At 31.5% G+C, this 20,806-nt stretch overlaps 2 protein-coding genes across 6 annotated transcripts in view; both read right to left on the bottom strand.

Annotated features, from left to right (window-relative positions):
• LOC127708934 (low-density lipoprotein receptor-related protein 2-like) overlaps positions 1–9,321 on the bottom strand; it is a 327,071-nt gene extending 317,750 nt beyond the window's left edge. The window contains exons 1-5 of one of the 4 annotated variants that reach the window (XM_052214142.1): positions 9,268–9,321; positions 6,776–6,828; positions 3,034–3,171; positions 2,449–2,574; positions 1,708–1,833 (exon numbers count right to left, since the gene is read on the bottom strand). In XM_052214142.1, the coding sequence (XP_052070102.1) occupies positions 1,708–1,833; positions 2,449–2,574; positions 3,034–3,171; positions 6,776–6,824 (439 nt within the window). In that variant the 5' untranslated portion in view covers positions 6,825–6,828; positions 9,268–9,321. The remainder of the gene's footprint in view (positions 1–1,707; positions 1,834–2,448; positions 2,575–3,033; positions 3,172–6,775; positions 6,829–9,267) is intronic. The other 3 variants (XM_052214139.1, XM_052214140.1, XM_052214146.1) reach the window with 3 other exon arrangements.
• The window catches only part of LOC127708932 (low-density lipoprotein receptor-related protein 2-like), a 423,265-nt gene that overhangs the window by 32,113 nt on the left and 370,346 nt on the right, over positions 1–20,806 (bottom strand). The gene's annotated exons all lie outside the window — the stretch shown is intronic.

Here is a 20,806-nt window from a genome sequence, read left to right as displayed (position 1 = left end):
GTATTCTTACCATTACACACTTCAGCTGATTCATCAGATCTATCTTTACAGTCCGGCCAACCATTACATTGACTTTTTTCATATATGCACTGCATACCATCCTGGCATTTGACCTTATCTTCACCACATTCGAAATCTCAATAATAATCAGAAAATTATTTCCTCGTCTACACTTTTCAACTGATAATCAAATGAATAAAAACACTTTTGTCTACTGCGTCCTAAAGGAAATTATCTTAATTATATAGGTGCTATTAGTCGACAATTGTGTAGCCTTAATTTAAATACATATCAAAATTAAATACATGGAAGAAAAATTATCCTAATGCATGAAACTCTTTACATTGTAACGTACCAGAAATGAGTGGCTGTTTACAAAATTAAAAAATGTAATAAAAGGAATGTAGTATATCAGTGAATCTTACATCAACCATACACGCACACAACTAACACAAAAAACAAGTGAACACCCGACGACCGTGAGAAATTAAAACAATATGTTTGTTATGAACAAACGATATTGAATGCTATGTTCTTGTAAGGAAAAAGATAGGCACAAAATACCAAATAAGACATTAAAATAAAGTAAAAAAATAACTGACAATGCAATGGCAAAAAATAAAATCAACATCATACAAAACACAGCATAACAAAACTACAGACTGATCAGTACGTACTCTACAAAAGTTAGAGGGGACCTCGGGTGCTCCGGAAGGGAACGCATATTCAGCTTCAGATATGACACGGGTCGTGTTGCTCATGTAAAAGCAAACCCGGCGATGAGTTTTAACTGTAAGGTCACATTGAAATGAAATGTATTCACTTAAAAATAGTAACTTAATGATGATTGTGAAGTATTTGATATTTGATATTCGATATTCAATATCCAACCGGCTGAAGTAACAATCCTTATATCACAATAATTATGAAGAGCTGATCTCACAAAGACAGATGTATAGAAGAAAGATAACAAAGATTGCAAAATCCAAGAAGCAGTTTGATAGAATATTTATCCGGTTTACCATGTTTATCTTTAAATCGTTCCAATTTAGTGAACCGACCTAATTGTAAACATTCAACAACGTAAGACAGTAAACTTTTTTTTTTTTGCATATTATAAATTGTAGTTTGCTAGAATGTTTAACCAATAAAAAGATGTTTGGCTTATATACAAAAGTCATTGAACCATATTTCGAAAAAAAATTGTATCTAAACAGAAATCATTTGTTTAACAAATGATAGCAAATTGATAAGTTTTTAGCTGTTAAATAATTCTTTGATAAATGCTTTGATGAACCGTAGCAGACAGTGTGAGTTGCCCATGTATTTAATATATAATGCAGCTGTGTTTTTACATTCAAACATTTTCATATTACGCTGTAAATTTAATAACTTTGTCTGTTTATGCTCTGTCCCTATATGTGTATGGTCATGAGGAGAATACTACTTTGATGGGTGTAAAAAGTGCGGAAGGGGCAGTCGAAGTAATATAAAAATTTAAGAATGTCAACATTCCAGAGCAATAGAGAATGACAAGTGAATAGACGTGTTTTTGTTTAACCATGTTATAATTGTAAAGTGTATTGATATTAACTTGTATATAATTAGTATGAATATTTAAGCCTACGTTTTATAAACATGTGCTTGTCTAGATCTCCCAAGACACAATACAGAAACAATATTCACATTTTGCACTTATGAACCAACCTTTGCACATTTCTATATCTTCATCATCACCGGTTTTGCATAATTCTACACCATTACAGCGATCGTTTTGCGAAAAACAAGCAATGCCATCACTACACTTCGTTTTATTAGTTGGACACGTCTGATCTGTTGACATGGTCGAAAAAGTAAGTCGACTTAATAATAACAGTAATGCAATAACGATATTAAGTTTTAAAATAATATTACTATATTAATTATAATTGGTAATATAACAGTTGTAGTAGTAGCAGTCTAATAACTTTATAAACATATTACTGTCTTTACTTTACAGAATTTAATATTTCCTACTTGTCGTTACAAATACTTTCCATGACAGATATGCATGCATTAATATCTAAATGAATGAACTATCATACATGCCATTAAATATATTAAAAGTAAGAAAAATAAAGGAACGGCAATCATAAAATGGCGAGATTTTTCGATGTTGTTTTTCTTTATAAGAAATCCATACTAATTTCGTATTAATGAAATACTAATGAACCTTCCAATGTTATTCAAATGCGTATCTGTTGCAGTAAAATCGATAGTTTTAATGTTTTTAGTTGCTGACACCATTCTGCTTGGAATTTCATTTGGAACAAAGTTCTTTAAAGACATTTATTTCAAATACTGCACAAAAAATATTAAACAAACCGTTACTATGTTCAGATAAAACATAACACCACAGTATTATGTCATTTGGTTAATTATGTTATGCAGCTATAACTCCTTACTTACTTTGGCACATTTCAGGATCGTCATCTGAACCATCTTCACAGTAGGCGTAGTAATCACAAAGAGTATATTCAGGAAAACAATGTATCCCGTTTTTACATTTCATTTTTCCTTTTTCGCATTCCAAATCTAAATAAAAACAAGCAGCACCAAGATAAGATAAATGGGTAAGCAACGTATGAATATTTCATTACAGAATTGTTAGGTGCAGAATATTGATTGAGCTCCTATGTTGACCGGGCATATTCATATGGCATCAAGACAAGTCTGATATGGATTTTGTTGAGCATGATTTTACGTTCATGTTATCTTTCTAGAATAACAGAATGCTTCTTCTAGTAGTAGCTTGATTAAACAGTAGAGGGCTGCCGTTGTTTATTTATTGTATGTAATATTGTTAAAATTTCTTATATCGATGGATTCTTAAAATAATTTAAGGTCATTAAGTATAAAATATCGAAAGAAAAGAGGAAAAAAAAAAGAATGCCCTGTTTTGATACAAAACATGAATAATAAATACAGAATGAACAATCATTTTTTTAAATATATAACATATCCCTGTTACAGCTAAACAATTAACATTGGTACCTCTACATACATCCTCGTTTTCATCTTCGCCATTTGAACAAGTATTATATCCATTACAGAACGCATATCTATAAGCACAACCAGAACCGTCTGAACATTCTCTACATTCTCCTGGAGGAATAACGTCCGTCAACCCACCTGTTTATATATTACAATTATCAATTACTACATATCTTAATTTATTATGTGAAAATTTCCATGTGTGTGGCAAACATCAAGCAACGGATGGTTTAAGGAATATATACTTATTTACTTGACTGTTATATATGACCACGAATATAATCTATTTGTTTTTGAACTAAAATCTAGTCCATATCATCGATTGTGAAATAACCAAATTCTGCTTTTCATCGATATGTTACTTGCAAGAAGTAACAGTACGTTTGGTACTATTTGCGCTATGCTTTATATGTGTCTTAAATATCTAAGCAGTCTCTTTGTGAGGAGACCTAATTACCTAACGTGCACTAACAGATTCATCTGGAAATCTGACGAGAAATATATAATTATTCTAATTCCCTTAAATCTAATGTTTTATACGAAAATGTACAGAATCAACTACTTTTTACAAATTCAAACTTCTTTTTTATATTTGTGTTTGTTTACATTAGTAATTTTGTAAACTGTAAATTCATTTATTAGATTTAGTTAATTTTCTTCAAATTTAATAAATGATATCGATTTTACAATCTTATCTTATGTCTATAATGATCAGATTGTTTTACCGGCTTATTATGTGAGAAGCCAAATTTGTTAGGCCCATTTTGTTTTAAGACTAGTTTGTCATTGTCCAGGAATGTTATTGGCCGAGCCATAAAAGATAGAGGATATAGCAGTATTAAACTCGAAATCTACGATAATGGCCGAATGATCACCCGGTCATCATCTTTTTTTTTAATATTGATTTAAAATGTTTGCCAAATAAGTTGTACCGATAAAAACTAATGAAGGTCACTATTTCGAAAGCCGTTACTTAAAGCCTCAATGCTTTTCTAAATACTACTAAACGGTCGTTAAAAAATATGTTTTCTTTTCCAGAGTGCATTAGCATTTCATTTCAAGTTACCAGTCCGGTTGTTTGTGGATCAGCTGTTATGGACCAAGGCTACGTATCGAGCCAATACAGCTAACCTCGACTCTATACTACGGTACTTGAACATAATGCATAATTAATAAGAAAACACCCATTTAAAGGGGCATTAGCCGTCAAATCCATGTTCACCGATTTGATTCAAGTTCTCATATTTGATTTATAACATTATAAAAAGTATATCCAAATTATGAAAAGCCTAACATAAACAATTTCAAATGCATGGGATCGATAATATATATCAGCATTTCGTATGTATTTTAGTCTAGACGCCATCTTATTAACCACCGAGGTGCCTTCCGAAGTCTGTCGACGGTAAAATAACCCGAAATAAACATAAATATAGATATAAATAGATATCAATTGTTTTTTTTGTTAGGTCTGTTTGATTTCATGTTATAGGTTAAAAATATATGTTAATCATCGTGTTACCTGTATACGAATGAGTTTTTGTGAATCGAATCAGTAAATCAAATGGTTTACCATACGTTTGCCATAGTTTCACTTTCAATGTTGACATTATTTTCCATTAATAACCGAACACGCCTAATTCATGTGTAACCCATCTCTAGCTAAGGAGTTAAATGGAAGGTCTCATGAATACGGATTAAATTAAGTCGAAATATTCATTTGGCAGTGAATAATTTATCAGCTTATTTTGACAAAATTGAAACAAACTGGCTGCTAAAAGCGAATTATTATTTCACTATTTCACTTTCATTAATAGTTGAACAAAAAAAATCATTTTTTAAATTTTTAGCAAATCTCGTAGCTAATGCCCCTGTAATAACACCATAATATATATTTATACAATTTGTACAAATCTGTTTTATCCAAATGATTATAAATTTTTATATGAGATGATTAACGACACAGCAGATTTTTACCTTGCATTTAAAACAAAAACGTCGAATACACGTTTCGTGCTTCGTGAATAATGATAAAGCAAATCCCAGTGTTTGAAATTAATACATATATTACGATATTGTTGCCAGGTCATTAAAGATTGCATATTTTGGTATTAATATTGATTCACTTATAGGGTCTTTGCATCGGAACTAAACACATTTATTCTAAAACCAGTTGTTGGCATGATACGGGTTATGTTCTTATCATATATTTTATGATGGTATGATACTAAACCCCTAACGGGAGGGATTGTGCTCGATTTTCATATGATGAAGACATAATCTTTCAATCAGTTTAATTGAGATCTGGAGCTGGCATGTCAGTAACTTCTAGTAGTCCTTTGTTAATTAATGTATCATTACCAATATGCTTAGTTACTTTTGTTACCTATTCTGACATCGGACTCGGACTTCTTTTACACTGAGTATTACTTTGCACATTGCTGTGTGTTTTTTTTTTTTCTACATTGGCTAGAGGTATAAGGAGAGGGTTGAGATCATAAAACATGATTAACCCCGCCGCATGTTTGCGCCTGTCACAAGTCAGGAGCCTTTGTTAGTCTAGTATGATTTTTAATTTTAGTTCATTTATATGTTTTGGAGTTTAGTATGACGTTCATTATCACTAAACTAGTACGCTTTTTTGTTTAGGGGCCAGCTGAAGCACGCCTCCGGGTGCGGGATTTTCTCGCTGTGTTGAAGACCCATTGGTGGCCTTCGGCTGTTTTCTGCTCTTTGGTCAGGTTGTTGTCTCTTTGAAACATTCCTCATTTCCATTCTCAATTTTATTGTAAATTAAGCAGCTATCAATATAGAAGTTTATTAACCAATGACTAAAAATACATTATAAATTGTCCATTTTATACGATTCATTGTATCCCAGAAATGGTCATTAGTACAAGTCTTTTACAAAAAAGCCAGTTAAAACAGATTTTTACTGGCCTTTATACAAGATTTTTTTTGGGTTCAGAAAGGTGTAGGAAAATGAATAAATGTATTACGCAAAATATTAGATTTCAACACGTTTGATGTTAGAGTTAGTTTTATTTTTCATACGTTATATTATTTCTTTGAGGTGTGAATATCCAGAATTGTCAACAATAGAAGATTATTTCTCTGACGGTGCAGACTGAAGTGAAAGTAATTTGTAGGGTTGGCAATCTTGGATATGCACTGCTCTTGTACATGTCTTACTGTAGCATCAAATAATTTGTCAAAACCATTAAGCCAGAGAATTATTTTGACTTAAAATGCCACATCTGATCTCCTATGTACAACAAATTAAGACTCTTTCTGTAAAGTATTGGTGTCGCGGAAACGGCCGTTTGTGAATGCTTGCCTCGGCAGCAGATGGATTTCAGATATCTTTTTCTTTGTCACTCCAGTCCACAGACCAGTTCTTACCTGGAAGTTGTGTCATTTTTGTTTACATACGTCAGTAACGTCATTTTAATGGGAGATGACTCGTGTAAAAATCGAGAGGCTCAAAGGTTTTTTTTTTTATCGGTGAATAAAATGGTAATTCATCGCACATCATTACTTCTAAGTATTATTCGACACTTATTGTATTAGAATGATAATTAACGCAAATAGTTCATATTGATCCAGTATGAGTCTTCCGACTGTCGTGTTTATCATCAGTCAGCTTACCTCGACCCAATACGACTGTACTTGAACATAATACAGTTATATTATAAAAACACACATTTAAGTGCAAGCTCGCATATATACAAGTATACTTTACCTGTTATTGCAGTCAAAAACAACAATACAAAGAAAGGATAATTTTCCATTGCCCTGTGAAAAATAAGTTTATAAATGTTACATCGTTTTCCGTTCTCGGTTAAATGTTAAAATCTATATTTTTCCAAAATGAACATATGGATGAAATTTACGCATTGTTTGATATTAAAACTGTTTCACATACAAAGCTTGAAGCCCAAATCCCGATAGCGTACGTAAAAATATGCATACAAGTTGATGTGGACTTTTATAGTTTATGGATGTTGGCTGCCCTGTGTCAAAATAACAAGCCTTTACAAAAACTGTTGTACATTGATAAAATATAGATAATATAACTAAATTACCAGAAAAAAAATAAAAGGTCCATTTTCTTATTTGTTTTTACACACAAGCCATTACGAATTTTGCAATAAATAGTTCTCTCAATACTTTTATAATGAATGAATACTTTATTGTAGGAAGCACTAAATATGTTATAGCAACGAAAACATATTTTCAACATGGTAAATGATAAACAGATTAGACCAATACATTAAAAGCCTATTAAGAACACAAATAACATTAACTATTTTACGAAATGTTCCTTTGATCTTACGGACTGATAATTTCCTTTCTCAGCACAGTAGAGTGATATGAAAAATTATCGCTAGAAACTGAACACGCATGTGCCGTTTTCAATGTCAACATCAACGTCGTCATAGGCAAAATAGCGATAAACAGATTATTATTGGTCATTTCACCTCGATTGTTTTTCTCACTTTCGCCTTACCGTTTGAAGCGAGAAAATCAATCTCGTTGAGATGACCAACAATAATCTGTAAGTAACAAAATGTAATCTCATTTACCCCGCAAATTGTATTTAAGTACACAATTGCCTTTATACGTAAAGCAAACATTAATTTGAATAAATATTGTAATTAAGTAATGGTTGGGTAAGAACAATATAACTTTTGTCAAATATTTAGGCCTAGATGATCAATAGGCAGGGCATACTAATAAAAACATTTAATATTGATACATTTTTTGCCAAATTTAAATTATTGTCATCGATAGAATAAGAGGATTCCGAATATCTGACAAATGTCAATAAACAAGAACAGCAAACATCCTTAATATAACAACATAAGGTAAGAATTCATAAAATACGAACATGCATGTAATCAAATCGGTTTCACATAAGGGAAAACTTTATATACAATAAGATCATGAAAAAATAGGAGTAAGCGGGCCAAATTTGTAATGGTACTTCGTCGATAAAAATCAGAGGATTCCTAATATCTAACTAAAAGTAACATACAAGAACAGCGAACACCTTTAAAATCAAAACATTAGGTAAGAATTCATAAAAAAAAGCATGTATGTTATCAAATCGGAACACATGGAGCAACACTTTATACAAGTTTTTAGAGATGAAACCCGTTGACTCTTAACGTCAATCAATGTAAACAACACAAAGAGAACTGGACAATGAATAATTAATCCTCGACATAAAATCTAATAAATTAACATTTGTCAATGAACGTTTTACGCAAACAAAAACAAAAACCTTTAATGCCCAAGTTTGCCTATAGTAAATACATAAAATCATCAGATATCGGAAATGTATGTTACAAATTTGAATTGCTATGTCTTGCATACTGAGCTAATGATATTATCAGAGAATAGCAGTCCAACATTAGAGGTCATGTGTTATGTACAAAGTTCTTATTTAGATTTGACTTCATCGGGAACACCAAAAAGGAAAGCCAGGTTTGCACATGTACGTAAGGATTAAAACAAAATTTTAAATAATAGTCAGATATAATTTGTTAGTGTTCTTGATTAGCTAATTATAAGTCAAGCCATGAATGAAATATGTCATTTGCATTTCGTTGTGGACATTGTTGGTGATACCTTCAGGGATTTACGGTCTATTCGGATTTTGTTGGCCGATAAGTTGAAAATGAAGTTGACACTTTTAAATTTGTATCGAGCCTATTAATGATCCTTTTAAATCCAACCCATGTGTTCTGTGATGTATGTTTGTGTTATTGAAATGCTTTGATTTGATTTTTGGTGTTTTAACGCCACTTTTAAGCACCGCTTTTGGGCTATTTCGTGGCGGCCAGTTTTTATTGGTGGAGGAAGCCGGAGTGCCCGGAGAAAACCAACGACCTTCGATAGGAAAACTGACCGTCCTAGTCAATTAAGAGTGGAGTAGAGTGCACCCGCAATAGCGGGGTTCGAACTCACAACCTCAGTGTTGACTGGCTATTGATTACAGTAGTAACTACTTAGACCACTCGGCCACCGAGGCCCCGTTATTGAAATGAAGCATCGTCATATGGTATTGACTATTTAATAACATTTGCCAACTTATGACATAAATTAGTTGGCTTTTTCCATCCATGTGTCACCCTTAAATATAAGATTAATTGATGTTTGCTTAACGTCCAGTGTCATAAATTCAAAGCATTAGTTGACTTAAAAATAATGAAAATAATATTTACTTACACATATGTAGAATAGAAGCTTACTTTCGAGAAGTGAATATTCAAGTAAATCACAAGCGAGTGTGAAACGAATTTAAATGTTTACAATTAAATACTGACATTTCAAAATAAACTGTCGATTGTCCTTGTTTGAAACACTTATCTCTTTATAAAACATTTACCTTCATTAAATCATTATCCGCCTTTCTAAAAAAAAGTAAAATTGAACTTTCACATTTTCAATTACACCTACAAATATGATGACCATTCTCAAAAAAATATTGATTTAATTGACGATTCGGAAAAAATAGTTTTACACAGAAATAGCCTGGGGTAATGTAAAATGATACTAGTACAAATGTATCACCATTGATTTGGCTGTGCATTCTATTACTGCAGTTTAAATATGTGGAAACATCATGATCGTGTGCATTGTATTTTTAACTGTTTCTATTATAGAAAAAAAATGTCCGTTTAACATACAATGATATAAAGCAGCTTAGCGATAATTTCGGTAACTGTATGTTATTTTCTGGCAGGATGATGTATATTGACCTTTATCATATATTTAGTACTAAATACAGCAATTTTGTATATCTAATAAAGTTTTTTTTTCCAGTCTGTATCACTTACTTTGCATCGCATACCCCGTATCGCATGGCTAAACCCGTATCGAATACAACATATCGTATAGCTTAACCCGTATCGCATACCGTTAGTGACGTCATATATCAAATGACGTCAAAGTTTGACATACGACGTCCAGTTGCTGTATTTCCTAGCATGATACGAAATGTAACCTCATTTAGTTAGAATTTCTGAAAAATACTTGTAAGAGAAAATGGGTCATTTATGACATTGATTCAGACTAGAAATATTCATTTTGGAAAATGATCAATAGACCCATTCTCTCTTCACTAGTTTTTGTTTTTATTTTATTTAAAAGTACATGTACATGTATGTGTGTTAATTTTTAGTGCAATCGAACTGAGATAATAACAATTAGGAGTCTATAGATTACTCTTCTAAAGCATTTGTATTAATTATCAATACCTCATTTATGTGCATTGATACTTTTCCTAAATCAAGGGTTTAAATAGCAAATTGTTCACTTCAAAATCCAAATTATTTTGAATAATGCAAATATTAAAAGTGGTTTTAAAACAAATTACATATGCATGTATTAATATGAGGTTCCAAATGAGAAAAGGGAAATTTATTAATCACATGCATCCAAAAAAGGGTAGGGAAGTAATTTTGACACCAAATACTTGCAAAACGTAATGATTCATATATGCCAGAATATACTAGAGGTTCCTATGATGGATTATTTTAACAAATGACCAGATTTCTCTGTTAGTACATGTTTTAAACCTAGTATAGTTGTTATTTTGTTTTTGATGTAATATGATCTTTGTTGTGAAATTATTGTTTTGATAATCAGATTAAAAATAAAATGGTGTTATATTAATATTTATTCATTAGTATCAGAGTTTCATTTGTGGAAATTCCAATTTTAATGTTTTTAGTTCTAATAAATGATGGGGTTTCATAAGCTTCAGAAATAATCATGGTTTTCAGTATATATATACTTCCTGGAAAAACACATGTTAGTAAAGTTTTAACATCAAGCATTACTGAAGAAATTTTAGTTTTCGAAGTATACACATATCTGGTACAGCAAAATTGCAACCCTGTCGAATATGTGGAGTTCATACATATATATAGGAATCCCTCTGTTTGTCTGTCCATAATCTTTGAATTGATGATACTTGGTAACTTGTTGTCCACATTTATGTATACAAATGAGATCAGATTGCAGTATAATGGCAAAACTTAACAACACATATTGGTAAGGTGAGTTGTATTCTACAGGAGGGAACTGCTGACAGTATCGTTAGTGAATGCATTTAAATACATGGTCTTAAAATATATTATTTGTCAATTTCATAGCTCTATATTGAGCATGTAATAAGGTTATAAGGGACATTATGAGTTCGATGTATCGTCCAGCATGAACGATCCCGAATTTTGTTATGACTATCACGAAACGGGATATTAGGCAAATAAGGAAGTCTCTAAAAATACAATTCAGCTAGAAAAATACAGGTAAACCATAATTTTCTTGTCTCTCTTATATTTTCGGACGATTTTAAAAAAGGATGTCCCATGAATCTAATTCTATTAAAATATATAATGAACAGAATAATACATGGCAAAATCCATATCGCATGGTGTATCATCACTCGACCAATATCAGCCCTCGGGACCTTCGGCCCTCGGGACTATGTATTATTCTATATTTATTTGAATTTATTCCGTTGTTTTAATTTGGCTTTGCACCTGTTTTGAATTGAGCGCTATTGGTGAGTCGTATAGAAGTTGAAATAATCGTGTGGCCTGTTACAATGTAAGCCAATTATTGATAATGAGTTTTTATATCTGGTCTATAATTCTTCTTTAAACGTGAACTTCTGGTATTATTGACAAAAATGTATTGGAACTTTGAAAAGAAAATTTGTATCTGTAATAGTTTGCGTTTTGTTCATAATTAATAGTTTGTCCTTAGAATAAATGGATAAACCAAATGCAATGCAAATACCCTAATATATGTTACTTCCATATTTCTGTTAAAAGACCTGATCTATAGGGATATGACAACTATGTACCCGTCGGTTGAGATATTCGAGCGTTTAATTTTGTCTTTGTAATGGACTTTCCTTAATGAAATCATTTCAGAATTCATTTTTTTAATTAAATTTTGAGTTGCAGTAATAAATAATGCAGTAGCCTTGTACGTACGATACAAAAGGAAAATGTTCGATAATTATAAGTTCGTTTAAAGTTGTTAACTGCTTGTTAAAAGGGTAAAACATTTATGTATTGTGCATTATAATCATTTCTGTATTAGTAGTTTTCATTGTTCCCTGGGCATAGGTAGACCAAGAATTAAAAGTTCTATGGTATCCCGTTCTATATAGATTATATATGATGCTCGTATTATAGTATTCTATGTTAATTTAGATTCAGTGAAAATTAATCCTTGATTTTCCTGCTAATGATTAACCACGATTGTATTATTTTAGAAACGTTAAAATACGTAAATTTATACACTTACTTGTAATTTGACTTTGAATAGCTAATGTTCGGGTAATTATCTAGTAAAAGTAAAAAAAAACTTACAATTTTACATTGAATATCTGACATTTCAAAATCTATTAGTATACTGAAGTTTGAAATGCTAACTATCCCTTTATTAGCCAATTATCCTCATTAAACTGTTATACGCCTTGTTAGACAAGACGAATGTATGATTACTGAACCTAACCATTGTTCATTTTACCTATGATTATCATTTTGAAAATATATTTAAAATCACAGACAGTTAATTAAACAAATGTTATCACTAGATAGGAAAACTGTGAGAGTTCTGTCATACACTATGTATTTCTGTGTAGAGTTGTTGGGTGTGTTTTTTTTCTTTTTTTTCGAATTATTCAAAAAATAGTGTTCTATAAGGTAAATGTAAGGATATGTGACAAAACATATCAAAACAATTAAAAATAGACATACATTTACAGAATTCAATTATATTTTGTTAATCTTTAGTATTCAGTTTTACAATAAATCTGTTGATAAGTAAAATGACAGATGCAAAAAAATAATTTCGAAATTCAAATACGATTTTGTCTTTTCACTTACTTTATCTCATTAGCATGCGTTTTTGAACCAGTACAACTTGGCATCTAATATATTTTTTTTGGACATTAGGTACACATTTACCTCGAAATATTATCTTATCATTGAAAACTCGTTGAAGTTGATGAAGATGAATCTTTACTATGATAACACAATGGTGAATAATACATAAACTTAAATAAATTAATCAGAGTTAATAAGTTGATGAACAAACAGACACAACCATAATCATTATCTACTGTTACACAAAACAAAACCCGTTAAAGTTTTAGGTTCATAATTCAATCAACTATTTATTATGAAGAACCAAACAAACTCAAATGCCTTTATTATAAATTGTTAAATATCTAAATATTTGCACACAAGGAAGCTATTAAACCAAGAGTGCCAAGTGTGAAGTTGAAATCATCCCTTCAAAAAATTACGGACCCTATTACGAGTTGGTTCAACGTTATAGAATATCTTTTCACTTATGACGACGGATATATTCCAATTGTCGTAACTGAAATCCCGTCCTTTATTGCTCGAATGTGACCTACCAAATTAGACTTATCACGGGGTTTATATTTACATGAGTCACACGACTGGTGTCACATGTGGAGCAGGATTACCCTTCCGGAGCATCTGAGATCACCCCAGTTTTTATTGTCTACAATATTTCATCTGCATCAATTTACAGTGTCAATAGTTCCTTTTTTAAGTAACAAAATCTGAACTGTCACAAGAATCTGATGTTTCATTTCTACAGATAGTTTGTATCCTCATCGACCAAAAGTTGCCATATTTGTACTTTGTTATAACAATTGTATAGGCAAATTATAAATCAGTAAATTTGTCAACTCAGCATGGATTGGATATCAAAAATGACAGCAATATCAGTACATGATGAATGGAAAAGTTTAATCGCATCAATTTACAATGGCAGTTTTCGTATCTCAAGATATTTGACCGCATCAACTAAAACTGGCCATTTTGTTATTTATTAAGCAAATCATATATATACATGTACATGATATATATTGTAAGAATGATAAGTAAAAAAAAATGTTAACGCAGAATGGATTTTAACATACAAATTGACATCAATATTGTTACACAATGACTACAAAATATTGTTTAATTTGACATTAATTAAGAGTGCAAATATGTCCACGTTGTATAAAAGATACTTAGCCGTAACTAAGAATCTATATGTTCTATATCTCAGAGTGATTTGTATTATAAAAACTAGAACAGACACGCGACATTGCGGGTCTGTGACTAAATTTAAGTATCTACGCTTTATTTTCAGCCTGGATTAGTATTCGTATTGTCATTTTATAAAGTCATGCTGATTATAAGGTGCACAGTTTTCTATGCTGTCAAAATCTTTCTGTTTTAATCCGTCCGGCTTTTTCTAACTACAGCCGGTAACTACTCGTTTATATATTTGTTTTGGTCAATGACTGAATTTAGTAGTGTCAATCCCTGTATAATGACGAAGTTCACATCTGATTATTCCCGTGTACATAGCAAGTCACAAATACACCGTTTGGTGGTGCGCCTGACAGAGGCGATACTTAGAGATTAGGTGACAAATAACAGGTACTATTGGTGTCGGTATCGGATTCGACCCGGAACCTGTTAAATATTGGTCATAATAATTATGTGGAAAACAAAAAAAACATGGAATGGTGTAATTTCTAATCAACACCATTGTCCTATATTAGTTATTAAAAAAGTAGAATTGTTTGATTCGTCGTTTTTACGTCATGCCGGCTAACAAATTGGACCTCGTCATTTAAGAAGTATAGATATTTGCCCGGTTCAACTTAGACTTACCATATTTGTACATAAATGAATAATGCATATTACACTGCTTTAACATATTATACCGTTTATGAAATAGAAAAGAGATCGGAAAATGCTTACACGAAAATCATCATAAAGATAATTTTTTTTACATCGTGAAACAAGATAAGAGAACTTTAAATATTGTGTGAAAAACTTCTTTGAAGTTTGGTTTAATAACTTTCTAACATGAATTGGATCATAACTTTGATAACGAAAAACTATGCAAATCATTAAATGCGGATAGCAATAGATTGACAATAAATGTTAGTCAAGCATTAATACAGTATGCATACTAGCCAAGAATAGTGACTGACCTTGCTGTCAAAACATGTTTTTGACATATTTCTTCAATTCAATACACGTTTTCCTGCATTACATCTCATAAACCAGTATAATGATCAAACGGTACAAATAAACAAATAAATAAAAAATGACAATAAAGATAACTATGTTAAAAAAAAACTAAATGAATAATGTTCTTGTCAGCTTTTTGTTACAAGAAATATGTATTTAAATAACCTGTATGACGATACAAGCAAAAGAAGAAGCAGACATTTTGATAGTTAGTTTGATCTTGTCCGTCTTTCATTATTTTCCCTAATATTTATTATGAAAACTATCTATTTACTTAGTTATCTTAGAATTACCATTTTATCTTACTATTTTTTGTTCGGAAGCAAAATTGCTTCAAACAGACAAAAAGATTGTCAACATTAAAAACGTTAGAACTCATGTTTTTTTTTTAACATGATAAACAACATTACATGTATTGGATTACACATAAATACATGGAAATTAATAAAGGAAATGAAATAAATAAATGAAATAGATATAAATAAAGAGTAGTAAAAATATAACGATTAACTTTAGATTTAATGGTTAACATGTGAGCTGATTCGTTTTGATTCACATTCCGAAAACTAAAATAATTACCAAACATCCAATCAGGTGAGATAGTATCGTTTTAGAACGAAACAGGTTTGTTAACATGGAAATAATTGATCGTTTCGTCCACACATGACTTTGAGCGAAACAAAAAACAACTCGACTTCAATATGCGAAATAGGTAGAGATACACGATTCTGATTGATTTAAATCGTTCGTTCTCGTTCTTTCCGTTCTTGTGTTCTTTTTGTTTTTGTTTTAGTCCGTGTAAGGGGAAATTTGAGTGGTTCAATAACTATAGATGCAACGATATTTTTAAGGGTTTTTGTGTAGTTTCGTGAACCAATATATAGTAGGAACCCTCAAATGTTCTGACGAGGTATCAAGCCAATATGTTGTGATTATATGATTGTCTACTAAATGAATCTGTAGACATCAATGTAGAAGAATTTATATTTTCATTCTAGGTAGTATTTAGGACATGTCATTACCGCAATGCTGGCTGCTTTTGTCAGCCGGTATGAACACAAACTGCCTTGCGAGAACTTGAAGTTAGTTTCTTATTCTATAAATAGACGTATTTTAAATCCTTTTATTTATTTCTGATTTTTTTTTAAAATGCAACTATTGAGTTTTTACAAGATTCATACTTTAATTAAAAAAAAAAAATCAAGATATTGTTTCTCATATTATTCCTGTAAACACCAAGTTTAACAATATGACGAAAGAGCGTCTTTAATTACGTGTAGGCACTGTTTCCAATCAATTTTAGATGGATGAGGATATTGAAGTTCTATTGAAAACAAAAATAAACACATTGGTCTTGAACGATGTCGAGGTACTCGGTATTACCATGGTCATAGGAATCATATCTAAAATTCGATAATTCTTGGTCTCAAGTTAAAGGAGCATTACTTTCGATACTGACGTCTGATGTAACTGACATTTAATTAAAAACTTAACCTTTACTGAGTTGTTAGGTGGTTTTATTTCATCAGCATAGGTAGGTATAAATAAGTTCAGTTGAAAATCGATGTATGTCACTGTGTATCGTGGTTGAAATTGTAAGCCTATCTTATCTCATAGAAGACACAGTAAACATCAAACGATAACATGGACGGAACAAGGTGAAATAATATTATACAACATGTACAATGTGCATAGAAGTTCGCAGATAATACTAAAAACTAATCTCATTATAACATTTAGGACTTTTAGTTTAGTATTTCTGATAGGATGACGTTTTATAAATACATACAAATGTCCTAAATGATTAAAGTTACCATTCTATTTACTATCATTTTAGAATATTGTGTATACTTAATACTTGCACATATATGTCTCTGGATCGAAACAAGAACGTATATTTTAGATATTATTCCTTGATCTAAACAAGGAAATGCAGCCGTTGTCTGACCTAGTATATTATTACTTATAAGATATGATTGCATATGTACATAATGCTAATTTTCGTATTGAATATTAAATTCCAATAACTATTGAAGGTGAGCCTTATACGTTGTATATTTGTTCAAGATTGAAGAAATAATTAACATTCATATATTTGGCATGGGCCGATATTATCAGTAAGTCTTGTTATATGTAAATATCTCCCCAGTTAATCGCAGCCGGAGTTGGAGTTGTTTTAGAGTTACTGTTTCAGACATTAGACATTGGTTTTGAATTTGAAAGAAACAAATTGCAAGGAATTAATTTATGTAGAGAGCATAATTATGTCTAAAGTAATTTCCGTTTTTTTTTTTACAGTGAGACTTATGAGTTAATAAAAAAAAAGATAATTTTTAAACATACAGTTTCTAAAAAATAAAAACAAAATGTTCTCAAATACTAGTATCGGAAAATCAATTTTTATTGAATTTCAAACGGCAGTGAACCAATGCCCGGTAGATCGTCAGTGCGATAGAATCGCTGATAGACAAGTGGATACCTCGGGTATGCATGATTGCTTATTGTTTAAGTTATAGCCACTTTAAACGTAAGCCGATTTAGGGGAGCGGTATCGTGCAATACGACCAAAGAGATTGTGGTGTTTAGTTTTATTCTTTATTTTTTTTATTTTGACAAACTTTTGTATTCCTCTAGAATTCGTTTAACGTTACAATAATTTCTTTGATAATGCCTGCAAATACTTTTAATAGTTCGAACTGAAAAGGGTTATATGTCTTTTATTTAAAAGACCAAAATCTACAAATGTCACATATAAATGGATGGAATTTTAATATAAAAAATTAATACAACCTACTTTTTTTTTGGTACATCACATTATACATTGTAAGTTACCAAATAATGACCCCTTGCTTCTTGCTTATGCATTATGATATCTAATAAGTATGTATCATATATTTGACTTTTCTACACTTGACACAAGTATTCCTCATTCCAAACTAAAAGACAATTTGAAAGAGTTGGTTCTGCTTTGTTTCATAAAAACGAACGTAGATACAAGTTTCTTGTCTCAGGGAGAGATACATCGTATTTTGTAAAACATCAGTCTTATTCTAACAAAAAAATTCTCTGAAACTGACATTATCAAGATGCTTGATTTATTGATTGACAACACATATGTCATGTTTGGAGACCGGGCTTTTCAACAATCAATCGGTATTCCCATGTTAACCTACTGTGCTCCTCTTTTTGTCGACTGTTTCATTTATTCATATGAGGCTGATTTTATACAGGAACTTCTTAGGAAGTAATAAAGGAGGTGAGCAGTATCCTTAACTTCACTTTCCGCTAAATAGATGATGTTCTCTCACTGAGTAATTCAAAATTTGGTGACTATGTTGAACGCATCTGTCCCATCAAATTTGAGATAAAGAATACAACATATGTTCAAACTCTTTTAGGTCATTTTTCAGAAGGAACAAACAAAAGAGCTATGTCAATTGGACATGCTTTGATACTATATCTGCCCTTGAAATTGTACTTGATAACATTTTTGTTCGCTTTGGAGATTCCGTATATCGTCAAGTTATCGGAATTCCAATGGGGACTACCTGTGCACCACTTATTACGGACCTTTTTTTGTATTGTTATGAGTTACAATTTATAACTAAAATCAGCAAAGACCAATCGAAACAACATCTGATACAAAAGTTTAACAATACTTTTAGATATTTGGATGATAAATTGCCTCTCAATAATGACGACTTCAGTATGTATACTAATGAAATTTATCCTGTTGAACTTACTTTAAATAAAGCTAATACAAACAATGACCACTGTCTTTTCCTCGATCTTGATATCTATATCATTAACGGGAAGCTTAATACAAAAATTTATGATAAATTAGATGATTTTTCATATCATATCATTTATTATCCATTTTTAGATGGTGACAATCTTATGGTGTTTATATATCTCCACTTGTACGATTCACACGTGTATGTAACTACGTATTAGATTTTGCGAGAGAAATTTATGTATTACTATAAAATTATTACACCAGGGTTTTCGATATCATAAACTAGTCAAAACATTTACTAAATTTTATCATCGGTATAAGGACATCGTTCGTAAATATATTTCAACATGCAGACATCTTATACGTTCGGGTATTTCACATCCAATCTCTTATGGTAACATTCTTTAAAAAGCACAAAAATGTCAGTATTCACCTCAAAAGCTAACAAAACCTTTAAACAGACTTATTAAGAAGGGATATAGTTACGATACTGTTGTCAGGTCATTAAAGCTTGCATATTTTGGCTTTAATACTGATTCACTTATAGGGTCTTTGCATCGAAATTAAACATATTTATTCTAAAACCAGTTGTTGGCATGACATGGGTTATGTTCTTCTCATATATTTTATGATGGTATAATACTAAACCCCTAACAGGAGAGATTGTGCCTGATATTCATATGATGAAGATATAATCGTTCAATCAGTATAATTGAGGTCTAGAGCTGGCATGTCAGTAACTGCTAGTAGTCTGTTGTTATTTATGTATTATTGTCATTTTGTTTATTTTCTTTTGTTTCCTACTCTGACATCGGACTCGGACTTCTATTAAACTGAGTTTTACTGTGCGTACTGTTGTACGTTTGTTTTTTCTACACTGGCTAGAGGTATAGGGGGAGGGTTGAGAAAAAAAAACATGCTTAACCCCGCCGCATGTTTGCGCCTGTCCCAAGTCAGGAGCCTCTGGCCTTTGTTAGTCTTGTATCATTTTTAATTTTAGTTTCTTGTGTATAATTTGTAGTTTAGTATAACGTCCATTATCACTGAACTAGTATACATATTTGTTTAGTGGCCAGCTGAAGAACGCCTCCGGGTGCTGGAGTTTCTCGCTGCATTGAAGACCCATTGGTGGCCTTTGGCTGTTGTCTGCTTTATGGTCGGGTTGTTGTCTCTTTGACACATTCCCCATTTCCATTTTCAATTTTATTGACAATGCTGATCGGTTGAAAACAAAACTTTACGACAAAAGATATGATTTCAGCTTCCCAATTGTTAACTTCTCATTTCTATGTAGCAACATTCCAGCTCTACCACCATGCGGAGTATATATCTCCCTGTTGACACGATATTCCAGGGCTTGCATTTCTTAGCATGATTTCCTTGATAGAGGATTACTATTCACAGGGAAGTTATTAAAACCAAGAGTTCCGAGTCGTGAAGTTGAAATCGTCCTTCGTAAATTTCACGGACGCCATCACGAGTTGGTTGACCGTTATGGGATGTCCGTTTCAATTTTCAAATCATCAATTTCCCCCATCTTAGTAGCAATTTCCAACTTCACCTGCATATCGAATATACATTTCTCAACTCATTCAGTATTCAAGAGCTTGCAGCTGCTACTCAGACTTTATAAAACGTCACCAGTGTCTGAGCAGAGAAAGTTGATAAACCAGGGTTATGTCAAAGAACGTCTCGCTATTGGAAGATACCAAGACCTTGTTGATAAATATTCCGTATTAATTTCACAAATAATACATAATGGTCTTGAAGTATAGATTATAGGTACTGACGTTGTTTATCATCTCAATTACGTGCTATATTGTTCTTTTATTTGTTGTTGTAAATCAATAAGCTTTTATTTTTATTGTATTCTTGGAAATATCCTTTTGCAAGGCTTGGTACTTATACATCCCGTCATTGTGTTATTGTGCTATGGTCA

This window comes from Mytilus californianus, unplaced genomic scaffold (genome assembly GCF_021869535.1).
Source record: "Mytilus californianus isolate M0D057914Y unplaced genomic scaffold, xbMytCali1.0.p SCAF_7, whole genome shotgun sequence".
Lineage (NCBI taxonomy): Eukaryota > Metazoa > Mollusca > Bivalvia > Mytilida > Mytilidae > Mytilus > Mytilus californianus.
The sequence above is the reverse complement of the archived record's forward strand: the minus strand, read 5'-3'. Positions and strand labels throughout refer to the sequence as shown.